The sequence below is a fragment of the Phyllobates terribilis genome, unplaced genomic scaffold (genome assembly GCF_046119375.1).
Source record: "Phyllobates terribilis strain yellow unplaced genomic scaffold, ASM4611937v1 Scaffold_10__3_contigs__length_209671492, whole genome shotgun sequence".
Lineage (NCBI taxonomy): Eukaryota > Metazoa > Chordata > Amphibia > Anura > Dendrobatidae > Phyllobates > Phyllobates terribilis.
Genome location: NW_027362770.1, coordinates 177,655,757 through 177,679,430, shown reverse-complemented (window position 1 = coordinate 177,679,430; position 23,674 = coordinate 177,655,757). Strand labels below are relative to the sequence as shown.

The 23,674-nt window shown below is 44.6% G+C and overlaps 1 protein-coding gene across 1 annotated transcript in view; it reads right to left on the bottom strand.

Annotated features, from left to right (window-relative positions):
* Positions 1–23,674, bottom strand: part of LARGE1 (LARGE xylosyl- and glucuronyltransferase 1) — a 521,095-nt gene that overhangs the window by 209,570 nt on the left and 287,851 nt on the right. Inside the window, exon 4 of the mRNA XM_073650219.1 lies at positions 4,013–4,095. Within this exon, the coding sequence (XP_073506320.1) occupies positions 4,013–4,095 (83 nt within the window). The remainder of the gene's footprint in view (positions 1–4,012; positions 4,096–23,674) is intronic.

Sequence of the window (23,674 nt, the reverse complement as noted above, 5' to 3'; positions counted from 1 at the left end):
GCGAGGTCGCTTCCCCACTCCTCCCTTCGCCTTCATCTCTTCAACCTTGTGAGGTCGCTTCCCCACTCCTCTCGCCGTCTTCATCTCTTCCCCACCACGAGGTCGCTTCCCCATTCCTCCTGCCACCTTCATCTCTTCCCCACCACGAGGTCGCTTCCCCACTCCTCCCGCCACCTTAATCTCTTTCCCTCGCGAGGTTGCTTCCCCACTCCTCTCGCCATCTTCATCTCTTCCCCACCACAAGGTCGCTTCCCCACTCCTCCCGCCACCTTAATCTCTTTCCCCCGCGAGGTCACTTTCCCACTCCTCTCGCCGTCTTCATCTCTTCCCCACCACAAGGTCGCTTCCCCACTCCTCCCACCGCCTTCATCTCTTCAACCCTGTGAGGTTGCTTCCTCACTCCTCTCGCCGTCTTCATCTCTTCCCCACCACGAGGTCGCTTCCCCACTCCTCCCGCCACCTTAATCTCTTTCCCCCAAGAGGTCGCTTCTTCCCTCCTCCGGCAGCCTTCATCTTTTCCCCACCGTGAGGAAGCTTCCCCACTCCTCCTGCCGCCTTTATCTCCCCTTCTCCCTGCGAGGTTGCTTCCCCACTCCTCCCGCCACCTTAATCTCTTTCCCCCGCGAGGTCGCTTCCCCACTACTCCTGCCGCTTTCATCTCTTCCCCTCCGCAAGGTTGCGTCCCCATTCCTCCCGTCGCCTTCATCCCCCCCCCCACGAGGTCGTTCCCCCCACTCCTCCAACCGCCTTCACCCCCCCCACGAGGTCGTTCCCCCACTCCTCCCGCCACCTTAATTTTTTACCCCCCGCGAGGTCACTTCCCCACTCCTCCAGCCGCCATCATCTTTTCGCCTCACGAGGTCGCTTCCCCATTCCTCCCGTCGCCTTCATCTCCCCCCCCCATCCCTGCGGGGTAACTTCCCCACTCCTTTTACGACCTTCATCTCCCCCCCCCACTACTCCTTCAGCCTTCATCTTTATCCCCCATGAGGTCGCTTCCCCACTCCTCCCTCAGCCTTCATCTTTACCACCCGCGAGGTCGCTTCCCCACTCCTCCCGCCTCCTTCATCTCTTTCCCCTGCGAGGTGCATCCAGAAAAAGTGACCAATATGCAGTCAAATTAAGCCATTAGAGGGATTACAATATCACCTAGTGGGAACGGGCGGCGACCGGGAGCTGGGGTCGTGAGACCCTATGGATCGATGGTGGAAAAGCAGGCAAAGAAGAGAGAGATGGGCTGAGATGAAATACAAAAATAGAGGAGAGTTAATGAGTTGAATGGGATTAAAAGAGAAAGGTCTATTTCTATTGACTGGAAAGAGCGCCACCTTAGTTCACGTGGCAGTGTCCAGCACTGCAGCTCAGGAAGATAGAAAGAGTGATGACCGGCATTGAAGATAATCATGGAGAGAACGATGGAGAGCAAGATAGAGAAAATGATGGAGCAAACAATAGAAAAAGCAATGGAAAGAGCAACAGAGAGACGGAAAGAAGAGAGACAATGAGAGAGCAAAAGAAAAAAAACGATGAAGAGTTGTAGAGACAGAAGGAGAGAATAATAGAGAGGAGTGATAGCGAAGCAATAGAAAGGTCAATAGAGGGAGAAGTGGGCAGAAAGATGGAGTTAGCGATGGAAAGAGAGTGATGGAGAGTAGTATGGAGAGCAATAGAAAGATGGAGATGGAGAGAACAAGAAAAAGTGATCTACAGAGAGCGATCAAGAGAGCAATATAGAGACAAATAGAGTGAGATGGAAAGAGCAAAAGAGTGATGGAAAGAGCAACTGAGTGAATGATGCAGAGCAGCAGGAAGAAAGAGTGATGAGAGAGCGACAGAGAGAGAGAGATGGATGGAGAACACAGGAAAGCGATGGAGACAGATGTAAGGAAAGGGCGATGTGAGCAAGTGTGATGGATAGAGAGCGACAAAGCGCTACATGGAGAACGAAGGAGAGCGCTACATGGAGAACGAAGGAGAGCGCTACATGGAGAACGAAGGAGAGCGCTACATGGAGAACTAAGGAGAGCGCTACATGGAGAACGAAGGAGAGCGCTACATGGAGAAGGAAGGAGAGCGCTACATGGAGAACGAAGGAGAGCGCTACATGGAGAACGAAGGAGAGCGCTACATGGAGAACGAAGGAGAGCGCTACATGGAGAACGAAGGAGAGCGCTACATGGAGAACGAAGGAGAGCGCTACATGGAGAACGAAGGAGAGCGCTACAAGGAGAACGAAGGAGAGCGCTACATGGAGAACGAAGGAGAGCGCTACAAACAGAATGAAGGAGAGCGCTACATGAAGAAAGAAGGAGAGCGCTACATGGAGAGCGAAGGAGAGCGCTACATGGAGAACGAAGGAGAGCGCTACATGGAGAGCGAAGGAGAGCGCTACATGGAGAACGAAGGAGAGCGCTACAAACAGAATGAAGGAGAGCGCTACATGGAGAACGAAGGAGAGCGCTACATGGAGAACGAAGGAGAGCGCTACATGGAGAGCGAAGGAGAGCGCTACATGGAGAACGAAGGAGAGCGCTACATGGAGAGCGAAGGAGAGCGCTACATGGAGAACGAAGGAGAGCGCTACATGGAGAACGAAGGAGAGCGCTACATGGAGAACGAAGGAGAGCGCTACATGGAGAGCGAAGGAGAGCGCTACATGGAGAACGAAGGAGAGCGCTACATGGAGAGCGAAGGAGAGCGCTACATGGAGAGCGAAGGAGAGCGCTACATGGAGAACGAAGGAGAGCGCTACAAAGAGAATGAAGGAGAGCGCTACATGGAGAACGAAGGAGAGCGCTACATGGAGAACGAAGGAGAGCGCTACATGGAGAGCGAAGGAGAGCGCTACATGGAGAGCGAAGGAGAGCGCTACATGGAGAACGAAGGAGAGCGCTACATGGAGAACGAAGGAGAGCGCTACATGGAGAGCGAAGGAGAGCGCTACATGGAGAGCGAAGGAGAGCGCTACATGGAGAACGAAGGAGAGCGCTACATGGAGAACGAAGGAGAGCGCTACATGGAGAGCGAAGGAGAGCGCTACATGGAGAACGAAGGAGAGCGCTACATGGAGAACGAAGGAGAGCGCTACATGGAGAGCGAAGGAGAGCGCTACATGGAGAACGAAGGAGAGCGCTACATGGAGAACGAAGGAGAGCGCTACATGGAGAGCGAAGGAGAGCGCTACATGGAGAACGAAGGAGAGCGCTACATGGAGAACGAAGGAGAGCGCTACATGGAGAGCGAAGGAGAGCGCTACATGGAGAACGAAGGAGAGCGCTACATGGAGAGCGAAGGAGAGCGCTACATGGAGAGCGAAGGAGAGCGCTACATGGAGAACGAAGGAGAGCGCTACATGGAGAACGAAGGAGAGCGCTACATGGAGAACGAAGGAGAGCGCTACATGGAGAACGAAGGAGAGCGCTACATGGAGAACGAAGGAGAGCGCTACAAGGAGAACGAAGGAGAGCGCTACAAGGAGAACGAAGGAGAGCGCTACATGGAGAACGAAGGAGAGCGCTACATGGAGAACGAAGGAGAGCGCTACATGGAGAACGAAGGAGAGCGCTACATGGAGAACGAAGGAGAGCGCTACATGGAGAACGAAGGAGAGCGCTGCAAAAAGAGAGTGATGGAGAGAATTATCTAGAGAAAGCGACATAGGTATGTGGAGATAGTGGAGGAGAGCGTTATGTAAGGAGAAGGATGGAGAGAAAGAGAAAGGCAGGACAAGAAGTAAGAGACAGCGATGGGAAGAGACGTGAGGAGACAACGATGGAGCAGGGATGTGAGGGAGATCAAGAGGGAGGAAGAGAAAAGAAGAAAGGAAAGAAGAGACTGATGGGGAGTGAGGGAGAAAGTTAGAGAAATGCAAGAAGAAAGAGACTGAGAGTGGTAGAAAAAGACAGCTAAAGACAGTGATGGAAAACGAGGGACGCAGAGACATAGGAGACGATGAGACGCACGACTACATGTACGACACTGACACTCCCAACAAGACAGAGAGCAGCTTTACCTGTGGAACAAGACGGACTTGACCAGTGTGACCACATCACGGCTGGCGTTATACCCCGCACACACTATGGCAACGTGGATGGTCTGTAAAATAAGAGACATATTGTCACAGACAGGACGTCCATTTGTCTGATGCATAGCTACAAATCCGCAGCATAAACAATGCGTAGAAATAAATTATATCTGTCTGCAGCCACCACTAGGGGGAGCTTCCTGTATACAAAGATACACGATAAGATCCTGTCTGCAGCCACCACTAGGGGGAGCTTCCTGTATACAGAGAAACATGATAAGATTCTTTCTACAGTCACCACTAGGGGGAGCTCCCTGTATACAGAGATACAAGATAAGATCCTGTCTGCAGCCACCACTAGAGGGAGCTCACTGTATACAGAGATACATGATAAGATTTTGTCTGCAGCCACCACTAGGGGGAGCTCCCTGTATACAGAGATACACGATAAGATTCTATCTGCAGCCACCACTAGGGGGAGCTCCCTGTATACAGAGATACATGATAAGATTTTGTCTGCAGCCACCACTAGGGGGAGCTCCCTGTATACAGAGATACACGATAAGATTCTATCTGCAGCCACCACTAGGGGGAGCTCCCTGTATACAGAGATACACGATAAGATCCTGTCTGCAGCCACCTCTAGGGGGAGCTCCCTATATACAGAGATACATAAGATCCTGTCTGAAGCCACCACTAGGGGGAGCTCCCTGTATACAGAGATACATGATAAGATCCTGTCTGCAGTCACCACTAGGGGGAGCTCCCTGTATACAGAGATATATGATAATATCCTGTCTGCAGGCACCACTAGGGGGAGCTCCCTGTATACAGAGATACATGATAAGATCCTGTCTGCTGCCACCACTAGGGGGAGCTCCCTGTATACAGAGATACATGATAAGATCCTGTCTGCAGCCACCACTAGGGGGAGTTCCCTGTATACAGAGATACATGATAATATCCTGTCTGCAGCCACCACTAGGGGGAGCTCCCTGTATACAGAGATACATGATAAGATCCTGTCTGCTGCCACCACTAGGGGGAGCTCCCTGTATACAGAGATACATGATAAGATCCTGTCTGCAGCCACCACTAGGGGGAGTTCCCTGTATACAGAGATACATGATAATATCCTGTCTGCAGGCACCACTAGGGGGAGCTTCCTGTATACAGAGATACATGATAAGATCCTGTTTGCAGCGCCACTAGGGGGAGCTCCCTGTATACAGAGACACATGATAAGATTCTGTCTGCAGTCATCACTAGGGGGAAATCCCTGTATACAGAGATACATGATAAGATCCTGTCTGCAGTCACCACTAGGGGGAGCTCCCTGTATACAGAGATACATGATAAGATCCTGTCTGCAGCCACCACTAGGGGGAGCTCCCTGTATACAGAGATATATGATAAGATCCTGTTTGAAGCCACCACTAGGGGGAGCTCCCTGTATACAGAGATACATGATAAGATTCTGTCTGCAGCCACCACTAGGGGGAGCTCCCTGTATACAGAGTTACACGATAAGATTCTGTCTGCAGCCACCACTAGGGGGAGCTCCCTGTATACAGATACATGATAAGATTCTGTCTGCAGCCACCACTAGGGGGAGCTCCCTGTATCCAGAGATACATGATAAGATCCTGTCTGCAGCCACCACTAGGGGGAGCTCCCTGTATACAGAGATACATGATAAGATCCTGTCTGCAGCCACCACTAGGGGGAGCTCCCTGTATACAGAGATACATAAGATCCTGTCTGCAGCCACCACTAGGGGAAGCTCCCTGTATACAGAGATACATGATAAGATTCTGTGTGCAGTCATCACTAGGAGAACCTCCCTGTATACAGAGATACATGATAAGATCCTGTCTGCAGTCACCACTAGGGGGAGCTACCTGTATACAGAGATACATGATAAGATTCTGTCTGCTGCCACCACTTGTTGGAGCGCCCTGTATACAGAGATACATGATAAGATTCTGTCTGCAGCCACCACTAGGGGGAGCTCCCTGTATACAGAGATACATGATAAGATCCTGTCTGCTGCCACCACTAGGGGGAGTTCCCTGTATACAGAGATACATGATAAGATTCTGTCTGCAGCCACCACTAGGGGGAGCTCCCTGTATACAGAGATACATGATAAGATCCTGTCTGCAGCCACCACTAGGGGGAGCTCACTGTATACAGAGATACATGATAAGATCCTGTCTGCTGCCACCACTAGGGGGAGTTCCCTGTATACAGAGATACATGATAAGATTCTGTCTGCAGCCACCACTAGGGGGAGCTCCCTGTATACAGAGATACATGATAAGATCCTGTCTGCAGCCACCACTAGGGGGAGTTCCCTGTATACAGAGATACATGATAATATCCTGTCTGCAGCCACCACTAGGGGGAGCTCCCTGTATACAGAGATACATGATAAGATCCTGTCTGCTGCCACCACTAGGGGGAGCTCCCTGTATACAGAGATACATGATAAGATTCTGTCTGCAGCCACCACTAGGGGGAGTTCCCTGTATACAGAGATACATGATAATATCCTGTCTGCAGGCACCACTAGGGGGAGCTTCCTGTATACAGAGATACATGATAAGATCCTGTTTGCAGCGCCACTAGGGGGAGCTCCCTGTATACAGAGACACATGATAAGATTCTGTCTGCAGTCATCACTAGGGGGAAATCCCTGTATACAGAGATACATGATAAGATCCTGTCTGCAGTCACCACTAGGGGGAGCTCCCTGTATACAGAGATACATGATAAGATCCTGTCTGCAGCCACCACTAGGGGGAGCTTCCTAAATACAGAGATACATGATAAGATCCTGTCTGCAGCCACCACTAGGGGGAGCTCCCTGTATACAGAGATATATGATAAGATCCTGTTTGAAGCCACCACTAGGGGGAGCTCCCTGTATACAGAGATACATGATAAGATTCTGTCTGCAGCCACCACTAGGGGGAGCTCCCTGTATACAGAGTTACACGATAAGATTCTGTCTGCAGCCACCACTAGGGGGAGCTCCCTGTATACAGATACATGATAAGATTCTGTCTGCAGCCACCACTAGGGGGAGCTCCCTGTATCCAGAGATACATGATAAGATCCTGTCTGCAGCCACCACTAGGGGGAGCTCCCTGTATACAGAGATACATGATAAGATCCTGTCTGCAGCCACCACTAGGGGGAGCTCCCTGTATACAGAGATACATAAGATCCTGTCTGCAGCCACCACTAGGGGAAGCTCCCTGTATACAGAGATACATGATAAGATTCTGTGTGCAGTCATCACTAGGAGAACCTCCCTGTATACAGAGATACATGATAAGATCCTGTCTGCAGTCACCACTAGGGGGAGCTACCTGTATACAGAGATACATGATAAGATTCTGTCTGCTGCCACCACTTGTTGGAGCGCCCTGTATACAGAGATACATGATAAGATTCTGTCTGCAGCCACCACTAGGGGGAGCTCCCTGTATACAGAGATACATGATAAGATCCTGTCTGCTGCCACCACTAGGGGGAGTTCCCTGTATACAGAGATACATGATAAGATTCTGTCTGCAGCCACCACTAGGGGGAGCTCCCTGTATACAGAGATACATGATAAGATCCTGTCTGCAGCCACCACTAGGGGGAGCTCCCTGTATACAGAGATACATGATAATATTCTGTCTGCAGCCACCACTAGGGGTAGCTCCCTGTATACAGAGATACATGATAAGATCCTGTCTGCAGCCACCACTAGGGGGAGCTCCCTGTATACAGAGATACATGATAAGATCCTGTCTGCAGCCACCACTAGGGGGAGCTCCCTGTATACAGAGATACATGATAAGATTCTGCCTGCAGCCACCACTAGGGGGAGCTCCCTGTATACAGAGATACATGATAATATTCTGTCTGCAGCCACCACTAGGGGGAGCTCCTTGTATACAGAGATACATGATAAGATTATGTCTGCAGCCACCACTAGGGGGAGCTCCCTGTATACAGAGATACATGATAAGATTCTGTCTGCAGTCACCACTAGGGGGAGCTCCCTGTATACAGATACATGATAAGATTCTGTCTGCAGCCACCACTAGGGGGAGTTCCCTGTATACAGAGATACATGATAAGATTCTGTCTGCAGCCACCACTAGGGGGAGCTCCCTGTCTACACAGATACATGATAAGATTCTGTCTGCAGCCACCACTAGGGGGAGCTCCCTGTATACAGAGATACATGATAAGATTTTGTCTGCAGCCACCACTAGGGGGAGCTCCCTGTATACAGAGATACACGATAAGATTCTATCTGCAGCCACCACTAGGGGGAGCTCCCTGTATACAGAGATACACGATAAGATTCTATCTGCAGCCACCACTAGGGGGAGCTCCCTGTATACAGAGATACACGATAAGATCCTGTCTGCAGCCACCTCTAGGGGGAGCTCCCTATATACAGAGATACATAAGATCCTGTCTGAAGCCACCACTAGGGGGAGCTCCCTGTATACAGAGATACATGATAAGATCCTGTCTGCAGTCACCACTAGGGGGAGCTCCCTGTATACAGAGATATATGATAATATCCTGTCTGCAGGCACCACTAGGGGGAGCTCCCTGTATACAGAGATACATGATAAGATCCTGTCTGCTGCCACCACTAGGGGGAGCTCCCTGTATACAGAGATACATGATAAGATCCTGTCTGCAGCCACCACTAGGGGGAGTTCCCTGTATACAGAGATACATGATAATATCCTGTCTGCAGCCACCACTAGGGGGAGCTCCCTGTATACAGAGATACATGATAAGATCCTGTCTGCTGCCACCACTAGGGGGAGCTCCCTGTATACAGAGATACATGATAAGATCCTGTCTGCAGCCACCACTAGGGGGAGTTCCCTGTATACAGAGATACATGATAATATCCTGTCTGCAGGCACCACTAGGGGGAGCTTCCTGTATACAGAGATACATGATAAGATCCTGTTTGCAGCGCCACTAGGGGGAGCTCCCTGTATACAGAGACACATGATAAGATTCTGTCTGCAGTCATCACTAGGGGGAAATCCCTGTATACAGAGATACATGATAAGATCCTGTCTGCAGTCACCACTAGGGGGAGCTCCCTGTATACAGAGATACATGATAAGATCCTGTCTGCAGCCACCACTAGGGGGAGCTTCCTAAATACAGAGATACATGATAAGATCCTGTCTGCAGCCACCACTAGGGGGAGCTCCCTGTATACAGAGATATATGATAAGATCCTGTTTGAAGCCACCACTAGGGGGAGCTCCCTGTATACAGAGATACATGATAAGATTCTGTCTGCAGCCACCACTAGGGGGAGCTCCCTGTATACAGAGTTACACGATAAGATTCTGTCTGCAGCCACCACTAGGGGGAGCTCCCTGTATACAGATACATGATAAGATTCTGTCTGCAGCCACCACTAGGGGGAGCTCCCTGTATCCAGAGATACATGATAAGATCCTGTCTGCAGCCACCACTAGCGGGAGCTCCCTGTATACAGAGATACATGATAAGATCCTGTCTGCTGCCACCACTAGGGGGAGCTCCCTGTATACAGAGATACATAAGATCCTGTCTGCAGCCACCACTAGGGGAAGCTCCCTGTATACAGAGATACATGATAAGATTCTGTGTGCAGTCATCACTAGGAGAACCTCCCTGTATACAGAGATACATGATAAGATCCTGTCTGCAGTCACCACTAGGGGGAGCTACCTGTATACAGAGATACATGATAAGATTCTGTCTGCTGCCACCACTTGTTGGAGCGCCCTGTATACAGAGATACATGATAAGATTCTGTCTGCAGCCACCACTAGGGGGAGCTCCCTGTATACAGAGATACATGATAAGATCCTGTCTGCTGCCACCACTAGGGGGAGTTCCCTGTATACAGAGATACATGATAAGATTCTGTCTGCAGCCACCACTAGGGGGAGCTCCCTGTATACAGAGATACATGATAAGATCCTGTCTGCAGCCACCACTAGGGGGAGCTCACTGTATACAGAGATACATGATAAGATCCTGTCTGCTGCCACCACTAGGGGGAGTTCCCTGTATACAGAGATACATGATAAGATTCTGTCTGCAGCCACCACTAGGGGGAGCTCCCTGTATACAGAGATACATGATAAGATCCTGTCTGCAGCCACCACTAGGGGGAGTTCCCTGTATACAGAGATACATGATAATATCCTGTCTGCAGCCACCACTAGGGGGAGCTCCCTGTATACAGAGATACATGATAAGATCCTGTCTGCTGCCACCACTAGGGGGAGCTCCCTGTATAAGCTCCCTGTATACAGAGATACATGATAAGATCCTGTCTGCAGCCACCACTAGGTGGAGTTCCCTGTATACAGAGATACATGATAATATCCTGTCTGCAGGCACCACTAGGGGGAGCTTCCTGTATACAGAGATACATGATAAGATCCTGTTTGCAGCGCCACTAGGGGGAGCTCCCTGTATACAGAGACACATGATAAGATTCTGTCTGCAGTCATCACTAGGGGGAAATCCCTGTATACAGAGATACATGATAAGATCCTGTCTGCAGTCACCACTAGGGGGAGCTCCCTGTATACAGAGATACATGATAAGATCCTGTCTGCAGCCACCACTAGGGGGAGCTTCCTAAATACAGAGATACATGATAAGATCCTGTCTGCAGCCACCACTAGGGGGAGCTCCCTGTATACAGAGATATATGATAAGATCCTGTTTGAAGCCACCACTAGGGGGAGCTCCCTGTATACAGAGATACATGATAAGATTCTGTCTGCAGCCACCACTAGGGGGAGCTCCCTGTATACAGAGTTACACGATAAGATTCTGTCTGCAGCCACCACTAGGGGGAGCTCCCTGTATACAGATACATGATAAGATTCTGTCTGCAGCCACCACTAGGGGGAGCTCCCTGTATCCAGAGATACATGATAAGATCCTGTCTGCAGCCACCACTAGGGGGAGCTCCCTGTATACAGAGATACATGATAAGATTCTGTCTGCTGCCACCACTTATTGGAGCGCCCTGTATACAGAGATACATGATAAGATTCTGTCTGCAGCCACCACTAGGGGGAGCTCCCTGTATACAGAGATACATGATAAGATCCTGTCTGCTGCCACCACTAGGGGGAGTTCCCTGTATACAGAGATACATGATAATATCCTGTTTGCAGCCACCACTAGGGGGAGCTCCCTGTATACAGAGATACATGATAAGATCCTGTCTGCTGCCACCACTAGGGGGAGCTCCCTGTATACAGAGATACATGATAAGATCCTGTCTGCAGCCACCACTAGGGGGAGTTCCCTGTATACAGAGATACATGATAATATCCTGTCTGCAGGCACCACTAGGGGGAGCTTCCTGTATACAGAGATACATGATAAGATCCTGTTTGCAGCGCCACTAGGGGGAGCTCCCTGTATACAGAGACACATGATAAGATTCTGTCTGCAGTCATCACTAGGGGGAAATCCCTGTATACAGAGATACATGATAAGATCCTGTCTGCAGTCACCACTAGGGGGAGCTCCCTGTATACAGAGATACATGATAAGATCCTGTCTGCAGCCACCACTAGGGGGAGCTTCCTAAATACAGAGATACATGATAAGATCCTGTCTGCAGCCACCACTAGGGGGAGCTCCCTGTATACAGAGTTACACGATAAGATTCTGTCTGCAGCCACCACTAGGGGGAGCTCCCTGTATACAGATACATGATAAGATTCTGTCTGCAGCCACCACTAGGGGGAGCTCCCTGTATCCAGAGATACATGATAAGATCCTGTCTGCAGCCACCACTAGGGGGAGCTCCCTGTATACAGAGATACATGATAAGATCCTGTCTGCTGCCACCACTAGGGGGAGCTCCCTGTATACAGAGATACATAAGATCCTGTCTGCAGCCACCACTAGGGGAAGCTCCCTGTATACAGAGATACATGATAAGATTCTGTGTGCAGTCATCACTAGGAGAACCTCCCTGTATACAGAGATACATGATAAGATCCTGTCTGCAGTCACCACTAGGGGGAGCTACCTGTATACAGAGATACATGATAAGATTCTGTCTGCTGCCACCACTTGTTGGAGCGCCCTGTATACAGAGATACATGATAAGATTCTGTCTGCAGCCACCACTAGGGGGAGCTCCCTGTATACAGAGATACATGATAAGATCCTGTCTGCTGCCACCACTAGGGGGAGTTCCCTGTATACAGAGATACATGATAAGATTCTGTCTGCAGCCACCACTAGGGGGAGCTCCCTGTATACAGAGATACATGATAAGATCCTGTCTGCAGCCACCACTAGGGGGAGCTCACTGTATACAGAGATACATGATAAGATCCTGTCTGCTGCCACCACTAGGGGGAGTTCCCTGTATACAGAGATACATGATAAGATTCTGTCTGCAGCCACCACTAGGGGGAGCTCCCTGTATACAGAGATACATGATAAGATCCTGTCTGCAGCCACCACTAGGGGGAGTTCCCTGTATACAGAGATACATGATAATATCCTGTCTGCAGCCACCACTAGGGGGAGCTCCCTGTATACAGAGATACATGATAAGATCCTGTCTGCTGCCACCACTAGGGGGAGCTCCCTGTATACAGAGATACATGATAAGATCCTGTCTGCAGCCACCACTAGGGGGAGTTCCCTGTATACAGAGATACATGATAATATCCTGTCTGCAGGCACCACTAGGGGGAGCTTCCTGTATACAGAGATACATGATAAGATCCTGTTTGCAGCGCCACTAGGGGGAGCTCCCTGTATACAGAGACACATGATAAGATTCTGTCTGCAGCCACCACTAGGGGGAGCTTCCTAAATACAGAGATACATGATAAGATCCTGTCTGCAGCCACCACTAGGGGGAGCTCCCTGTATACAGAGATACATGATAAGATCCTGTCTGCAGCCACCACTAGGGGGAGCTCCCTGTATACAGAGATATATGATAAGATCCTGTTTGAAGCCACCACTAGGGGGAGCTCCCTGTATACAGAGATACATGATAAGATTCTGTCTGCAGCCACCACTAGGGGGAGCTCCCTGTATACAGAGTTACACGATAAGATTCTGTCTGCAGCCACCACTAGGGGGAGCTCCCTGTATACAGATACATGATAAGATTCTGTCTGCAGCCACCACTAGGGGGAGCTCCCTGTATCCAGAGATACATGATAAGATCCTGTCTGCAGCCACCACTAGGGGGAGCTCCCTGTATACAGAGATACATGATAAGATCCTGTCTGCAGCCACCACTAGGGGGAGCTCCCTGTATACAGAGATACATAAGATCCTGTCTGCAGCCACCACTAGGGGGAGCTCCCTGTATACAGAGATACATGATAAGATTCTGTGTGCAGTCATCACTAGGAGAACCTCCCTGTATACAGAGATACATGATAAGATCCTGTCTGCAGTCACCACTAGGGGGAGCTACCTGTATACAGAGATACATGATAAGATTCTGTCTGCTGCCACCACTTATTGGAGCGCCCTGTATACAGAGATACATGATAAGATTCTGTCTGCAGCCACCACTAGGGGGAGCTCCCTGTATACAGAGATACATGATAAGATCCTGTCTGCTGCCACCACTAGGGGGAGTTCCCTGTATACAGAGATACATGATAAGATTCTGTCTGCAGCCACCACTAGGGGGAGCTCCCTGTATACAGAGATACATGATAAGATCCTGTCTGCAGCCACCACTAGGGGGAGCTCCCTGTATACAGAGATACATGATAATATTCTGTCTGCAGCCACCACTAGGGGTAGCTCCCTGTATACAGAGATACATGATAAGATCCTGTCTGCAGCCACCACTAGGGGGAGCTCCCTGTATACAGAGATACATGATAAGATTCTGCCTGCAGCCACCACTAGGGGGAGCTCCCTGTATACAGAGATACATGATAATATTCTGTCTGCAGCCACCACTAGGGGGAGCTCCTTGTATACAGAGATACATGATAAGATTATGTCTGCAGCCACCACTAGGGGGAGCTCCCTGTATACAGAGATACATGATAAGATTCTGTCTGCAGTCACCACTAGGGGGAGCTCCCTGTATACAGATACATGATAAGATTCTGTCTGCAGCCACCACTAGGGGGAGTTCCCTGTATACAGAGATACATGATAAGATTCTGTCTGCAGCCACCACTAGGGGGAGCTCCCTGTCTACACAGATACATGATAAGATTCTGTCTGCAGCCACCACTAGGGGGAGCTCCCTGTCTACACAGATACATGATAAGATTCTGTCTGCAGCCACCACTAGGGGGAGTTCCCTGTATACAGAGATACATGATAAGATTCTGTCTGCAGCAACCACTAGGGGGAGCTCCCTGTATCCAGAGATACATGATAAGATCCTGTCTGCAGCCACCACTAGGGGGAGCTCCCTGTATACAGAGATACATGATAAGATTCTATCTGCAGCCACCACTAGGGGGAGCTCCCTGTATATTGTATATTAATTCAATCACTAATAAAATAGTATGCAATGAGCTCCCCCTAGTGGTGAGCACATGAAAAATATGGCTGCAGTTAAATGTGTGGCAGCCTGAGAGTAGGTCTAATATTGAAAATATTATATATTATAGATTATAAGACGTGACCTTATTTATTAGACATTTTCTCGGGGGATCACCATAGTCTTGATTTAAAGACCGGTCCCGGTCCCCAGTCCTGCAGCTAAAATCTCACAAAGAACATTAAATTTAGATTTATCTTTCAAGACTAAAGGGATTTATCGCTTATTGAAAAATTCATCTTACATTCGCATCAGACTCCATGACAAACAGTAATAATGGCATTATATAGACAACCCCCGCCCTGCCCCCGCCCTGTCAGTCTGCTCCTCGGTTATTATAGCGCGGCCTTTGTGATACATTTGGCCATCGATTCTGGAGGAAGATGGATTGAACATGGTAGAAAAAAAACAAAAAAAATTACTAATGTAGAAAAAGCCTCAACTACACTGCTCAAAAAATACAGGGAACAGTGAAATAACCCCTCCTAGATGTGAATGAATGAAATATTCTCATTGAATACTTTGTTCTGTACAAAGTTGAATGTGCTGACAACAAAATCACACAAAAATCATCAATGGAAATCACATTTATTAACCAATGGAGGCCTGGATTTGGAGTCACCCCCAAAACTAAAGTGGAAAAACACACTACAGGCTGATCCAACTTTGATGTAATGTCCTTAAAACAAGTCAAAATGAATCTCAGTATTGTGTGTGGCCTCCACGTGCCTGTATGACCTCCCTACAACGCCTGGGCATGCTCCTGATGAGGCTGAGTATTGTGTGTGGCCTCCACGTGCCTGTATGACCTCCCTACAACGCCTGGGCATGCTCCTGATGAGGCTCAGTATTGTGTGTGGCCTCCACGTGCCTGTATGACCTCCCTACAACGCCTGGGCATGCTCCTGATGAGGCTGAGTATTGTGTGTGGCCTCCACGTGCCTGTATGACCTCCCTACAATGCCTGGGCATGCTCCTGATGAGGCTGAGTATTGTGTGTGGCCTCCACGTGCCTGTATGACCTCCCTACAACGCCTGGGCATGCTCCTGATGAGGCTCAGTATTGTGTGTGGCCTCCACGTGCCTGTATGACCTCCCTACAACGCCTGGGCATGCTCCTGATGAGGCTGAGTATTGTGTGTGGCCTCCACGTGCCTGTATGACCTCCCTACAACGCCTGGGCATGCTCCTGATGAGGCTGATTATTGTGTGTGGCCTCCACGTGCCTGTATGACCTCCCTACAATGCCTGGGCATGCTCCTGATGAGGCTGAGTATTGTGTGTGGCCTCCACGTGCCTGTATGGCCTCCCTACAACGCCTAGACATGCTCCTGATGAGGTTGCGGATGGTCTCCTGTGGGATCTCCTCCCAGACCTGGACTAAAGCATCCGCCAACTCCTGGACAGTCTGTGGTGCAACGTGACGTTGGTGGATGGAGCGAGACATGATGTCCCAGATGTGCTCAATCGGATTCAGGTCTGGGGAACGGGCGGCCAGTCCATAGCTTCAATGCCTTCATCTTGCAGGAACTGCTGACACACTCCAGCCACATGAGGTCTGGCATTGTCCTGCATTAGGAGGAACCCAGTGCCAACCGCACCAGCATATGGTCTCACAAGGGGTCTGAGGATCTCATCTCGGTACCTAATGGCAGTCAGGCTACCTCTGGCGAGCACATGGAGGGCTGTGCGGCCCTCCAAAGAAATGCCACCACACACCATTACTGACCCACTGCCAAACCGGTCATGCTGAAGGATGTTGCAGGCAGCAGATCGCTCTCCACGGCGTCTCCAGCCTCTGTCACGTCTGTCACATGTGCTCAGTGTGAACCTGCTTTCATCTGTGAAGAGCACAGGGCGCCAGTGGCGACTTTGCCAATCCTGGTGTTCTGTGGCAAATGCCAAGCGTCCTGCACGGTGTTGGGCTGTGAGCACAACCCCCATCTGTGGACGTCGGGCCTTCATACCACCCTCATGGAGTCGGTTTCTAACCGTTTGTGCAGACACATGCACATTTGTGGCCTGCTGGAGGTCATTTTGCAGGGCTCTGGCAGTGCTCCTCCTGTTCCTTCTTGCACAAAGGCGGAGGTAGTGGTCTTGCTGCTGGGTTGTTGTCCTCCTACGACCCCCTCCACATCTCCTGGTGTACTGGCTTGTCTCCTGGTGGCGCCTCCAGCCTCTGGACACTATGCTGACAGGCACAGCAAACCTTCTTGCCACAGCTCGCATTGATGTGCCATCCTGGATGAGCTGCACTACCTGAGCAACTTCTGTGGGTTGTAGAGTCCGTCTTAACCTACCACGAGTGTGAAAGCACAACCAACATTCAAAAGTGACCAAAACATCAGCCAGAAAGCATTGGTACTGATATGTGGTCTGTGGTCCCCACCTGCAGAACTACTCCTTTATTGAGGGTGTCTTGATAATTGCCAACAATTTCCATCTATTGTCTATTCCATTTGCACAACAGCATGTGAAATTGATTGTAAATCAGTGTTGCTTCCTAAGTGGACAGTTTGATTTCACAGAAGTTTGATTTACTTGGAGTTATATTCTGTTCTTTAAGTGTTCCCTTTATTTTTTTGAGCAGTGTATATATATTTGCCCATAAACATAGGTCTAAGTTGAAAGAAAGCACAATAATAAAAATAATAATTATGATCATAATAATGACGATAATGATGATAAAAATAATAATAATGATGATAATAATTAGAATGAAAATAATACTAAAATAATAATAAAACTAATAATGCTAATAAAAATGATGATACAAGTAGAAATAAAAAAATAATTATAAATATAAATATAATAATGATACTGATAATAATCATAATACTAAAAATAATAGTATTAATAATGAATTTCAATAAAAATGATATATATATAAGAATGATGATGATGATAATACTAAAATAATAATACTAAAAATAATAATAATAATGAGAATAATTATGATGATAATAATACTAAAATAATAATAATAAAAACAATGATGATGATGATACAAGTAAAAATAAAAAAAATATGATAAATATAATAATAGAGATACTGATAATCATAAGGTAATACTAAAAATAATAGTATTAATAATTAATTTCAATAAAAATAATATATATAATGATGATGATAATGAAAATAATAATGATTATACTAATAATAATAATGATAATAAATAGCGATAATACAAGTAAAATAAATAATAATAATGATACTGATAATAATTAACAATGATGATAATACTAAAAGAATGATAAAAAATAATAATAATACATTAAATATTAACAATAATGATTATGAAATAATAATGCTAATAATAAAATAATAAATATAATAATCAAATAAATATGACGAATGCAATATTAATCATATAAAAAATAATAATAAACTCAGAATTGTTTTGTAATTTTTTCCATTTTTTTTTTTTTTATTGTTTTTCGAGTCTTTAATATCCAAAGTAGGAAAATGGTGACTTTTTTTTCTGCATTTTTCTGCCCTAATGACAGTCAATAGTGTGCTATACAGTGTTGATTAAAAAAAAACTTTTATTTATTTTTTTCTATTTATTTTTCAGTTTTTTTTTTCCTTTTTTAATCTATCTGAGCTAAAATAAGAAGAAAAAAAAATAACTGAATATATATATAATTTTTTTAAGTTGGACGACACAGAATATCAGATTGTTCTGCAACTTTCTGCTTTGGCGGAGAAATATTCTGCTGAATGAAAAATAATAGTAATGACATAACGGATCTATACATTATTTTTTTTTTTTTTTAATGGATTTTATTGTTAAATAGCCGGAGGGCGGCCATAATCGAGCGCATATGTTTTACACACAGAAATTCACCTAATGACAGGGGGCGGCGCCGTCTCCGGGGGCCGTTGCAGGGGTGACAGATATTGTGGCTGCAAATCACGGACGGAATCACATTTGCGATAGACAATTCCATTCCACTAAATGACGGCCTGAAATCCCTCCAGAGGCGCAGCTGCAGCTAATCAGCCATGGAAATACACAAAAAACACAGCGCGCCCGTCGCAGGAAGAGCCTGAAGGTTCACAATCCCAGCGTGACAAAAAACGTCTGTTTCTGGGAAATTCACATCTAAGCTCCGAGCCATAATTGGGATCTGGAAGGCAAAGAAATTCGGTTGAACCCCATTACTCTGACACGGGCGCCCGGACTGCACATATAAGCAGGTCCCGCCTCAACGCTAGACCGTAATAATGTCTTCATCAATGTCACCGGGGGGGGGGGTACTTATTTATTTACGCTCCATACAAAAAAAATAAAAAATCAGGTTACCATAGCAACCAACACGTCAAAATTACTGACAAAAGTTTATATATGAGAATAAAAAAAATTAACGTGATCTGAATATCATATCAGCTGTCATGTCTGATATACAATCTGTCACCAACGTACAAATCTCCTGACAACTATACACATATTCCTCCAATAACAACTACTATAATACAAGAACATATCGACTATATTACTGCCCCTATGTACAAGAATATAACTGCTATAATACTGCCCCTATGTACAAGAATATAACTGCTATAATACTGCTCCTATGTACAAGAATATAACTACTATAATACTGCTCCTACGTACAAGAATATAACTACTATAATACTGCCCCTATGTACAAGAATATAACTGCTATAATACTGCTCCTATGTACAAGAATATAACTACTATAATACTGCTCCTATGTACAAGAATATAACTACTATAATACTGCTCCTACGTACAAGAATATAACTACTATAATACTGCCCCTATGTACAAGAATATAACTTCTATAATACTGCTCCTATGTACAAGAATATAACTACTATAATACTGCCCCTATGTACAAGAATATAACTACTATAATACTGCTCCCTATGTACAAGAATATAACTACTATAATACTGCTCCTATGTACAAGAATATAACTACTATAATACTGCCCCCTATGTACAAGAATATAACTACTATAATACTGCCCCCTATGTACAAGAATATAACTACTATAATACTGCCCCTATGTACAAGAATATAACTACTATAATACTGACCCCTATGTACAAGAATATAACTGCTATAATACTGCCCCTATGTACAAGAATATAACTGCTATAATACTGCCCCTATGTACAAGAATATAACTACTATAATACTGCCCCTATGTACAAGAATATAACTACTATAATACTGCCCCTATGTACAAGAATATAACTGCTATAATACTGCCCCTATGTACAAGAATATAACTACTATAATACTGCCCCTATGTACAAGAATATAACTGCTATAATACTGCCCCTATGTACAAGAATATAACTGCTATAATACTGCCCCTATGTACAAGAATATAACTACTATAATACAGCCCCCTATGTACAAGAATATAACTACTATAATACTGCTCCTATGTACAAGAATATAACTACTATAATACTGCCCCTATGTACAAGAATATAACTACTATAATACTGCTCCTATGTACAAGAATATAACTACTATAATACTGCCCCCTATGTACAAGAATATAACTACTATAATACTGCTCCTATGTACAAGAACATAACTACTATAATACTGCTCCTATGTACAAGAATATAACTACTATAATACTGCCCCCTATGTACAAGAATATAACTACTATAATACTGCCTCTATGTACAAGAATATAACTACTATAATACTGCTCCTACGTACAAGAATATAACTACTATAATACTGCCCCTATGTACAAGAATATAACTGCTATAATACTGCTCCTATGTACAAGAATATAACTACTATAATACTGCTCCTATGTACAAGAATATAACTACTATAATACTGCTCCTACGTACAAGAATATAACTACTATAATACTGCCCCTATGTACAAGAATATAACTTCTATAATACTGCTCCTATGTACAAGAATATAACTACTATAATACTGCCCCTATGTACAAGAATATAACTACTATAATACTGCCCCTATGTACAAGAATATAACTGCTATAATACTGCCCCTATGTACAAGAATATAACTACTATAATACTGCCCCTATGTACAAGAATATAACTACTATAATACTGCCCCTATGTACAAGAATATAACTGCTATAATACTGCCCCTATGTACAAGAATATAACTACTATAATACTGCCCCTATGTACAAGAATATAACTGCTATAATACTGCCCCTATGTACAAGAATATAACTGCTATAATACTGCCCCTATGTACAAGAATATAACTACTATAATACAGCCCCCTATGTACAAGAATATAACTACTATAATACTGCTCCTATGTACAAGAATATAACTACTATAATACTGCCCCTATGTACAAGAATATAACTACTATAATACTGCTCCTATGTACAAGAATATAACTACTATAATACTGCCCCCTATGTACAAGAATATAACTACTATAATACTGCTCCTATGTACAAGAACATAACTACTATAATACTGCTCCTATGTACAAGAATATAACTACTATAATACTGCCCCCTATGTACAAGAATATAACTACTATAATACTGCCCCGTATGTACAAGAATATAACTACTATAATACTGCTCCTATATACAAGAATATAACTACTATAATACTGCTCCTATGTACAAGTATATAAGTACTATAATACTGCCCCCTATGTACAAGAATATAACTACTATAATACTGCCCCCTATGTACAAGAATATAACTACTATAATACTGCCCCCTATGTACAAGAATATAACTATAATACTGCCCATATATACAAGAATATAACTACTATAATACTGCTCCCTATGTACAAGAATATAACTACTATAATACTGCCCCCTATGTACAAGAATATAACTACTATAATACTGCTCCTATGTACAAGAATATAACTACTATAATACTGCCCCTATGTACAAGAATATAACTACTATAATACTGCCTCCTATGTACAAGAATATAACTACTATAATACTGCCTCTATGTACAAGAATATAACTACTATAATACTGCCCCCTATGTACAAGAATATAACTACTATAATACTGCCCCCTATGTACAAGAATATAACTACTATAATACTGCCCCCTATGTACAAGAATATAACTACTATAATACTGCCCCCTATGTACAAGAATATAACTACTATAATACTGCCCCTATGTACAAAAATATAACTACTATAATACTGCCCCCATGTACAAAAATATAACTACTATAATACTGCTCCTATGTACAAGAATATAACTACTATAATACTGCTCCTATGTACAAGAATATAACTACTATAATACTGCCCCTATGTACAAGACTATAACTACTATAATACTGCTCCTATGTATAAGAATATAACTACTATAATACTGCTCCTATGTACAAGAATATAACTACTATAATACTGCTCCTATGTACAAGAATATAACTACTATAATACTGCCCCTATGTACAAGAATATAACTACTATAATACTGCTCCTATGTACAAGAATATAACTACTATAATACTGCCCCCTATGTACAAGAATATAACTACTATAATACTGCTCCTATGTACAAGAATATAACTACTATAATACTGCCCCTATGTACAAGAATATAACTACTATAATACTGCCCCCTATGTACAAGAATATAACTACTATAATACTGCCCCCTATGTACAAGAATATATCTACTATAATACTGCTCCTATGTACAAGAATATAACTACTATAATACTGCTCCTATGTACAAGAATATAACTACTATAATACTGCTCCTATGTACAAGAATATAACTACTATAATACTGCCGTTATGTACAAGAATATAACTACTATAATACTGTCCCTATGTACAAGAATATAACTACTATAATCATGCCCCCTATGTACAAGAATATAACTACTATAATACTGCTCCTATGTACAAGAATATAACTACTATAATACTGCTCCTATGTACAAGAATATAACTACTATAATACTGCCCCTATGTACAAGAATATAACTACTATAATACTGCTCCTATGTACAAGAATATAACTACTATAATACTGCCCCCTATGTACAAGAAAATAACTACTATAATACTGCTCCTATGTACAAGAATATAACTACTATAATACTGCCCCTATGTACAAGAATATAACTACTATAATACTGCCCCCTATGTACAAGAATATAACTACTATAATACTGCCCCATATGTACAAGAATATATCTACTATAATACTGCTCCTATGTACAAGAATATAACTACTATAATACTGCTCCTATGTACAAGAATATAACTACTATAATACTGCTCCTATGTACAAGAATATAACTACTATAATACTGCCGTTATGTACAAGAATATAACTACTATAATACTGTCCCTATGTACAAGCATATAACTACTATAATACTGCCCCCTATGTACAAGAATATAACTACTATAATACTGCCCCCTATGTACAAGAATATAACTACTATAATACTGCTCCCTATGTACAAGAATTTAAATACTATAATAGTGCCCCCTATGTACAAGAATATAACTACTATAATACTACCCCTATGTACAAGAATATAACTACTATAATACTGTCCCTACGTACAAGAATATAACTACTATAATACTGCCCCCTGTGTACAAGAATATAACTACTATAATACTGCCCCTATGTACAAGAATATAACTACTATAATACTGCCCCTATGTACAAGAATATAACTACTATAATACTGCCCCCTATGTACAAGAATATAACTACTATAATACTGCTCCTATGTACAAGAATATAACTACTATAATACTGCCCAGTATGTTGCTATATGCGATTTCTATGGGGTACTGTACTCCACAATCTAGTCTTTGTATATCAGATGCGTTGCAGGCCACGTGATCTTATGATATCCTTGATGGGGGAATGTTGTATGGATGTAAGTAAAAGATCTTATGTATTATGATGTTTGTATAATTCGGAAATGGTCTTCACTAACCCGCTCTCCCCTCCTTCGGATGCTCCTCGGCTCCGTTGGTAGCAGTACTTCACGGGGGTAATGATGGCGGTTTGGAGGAG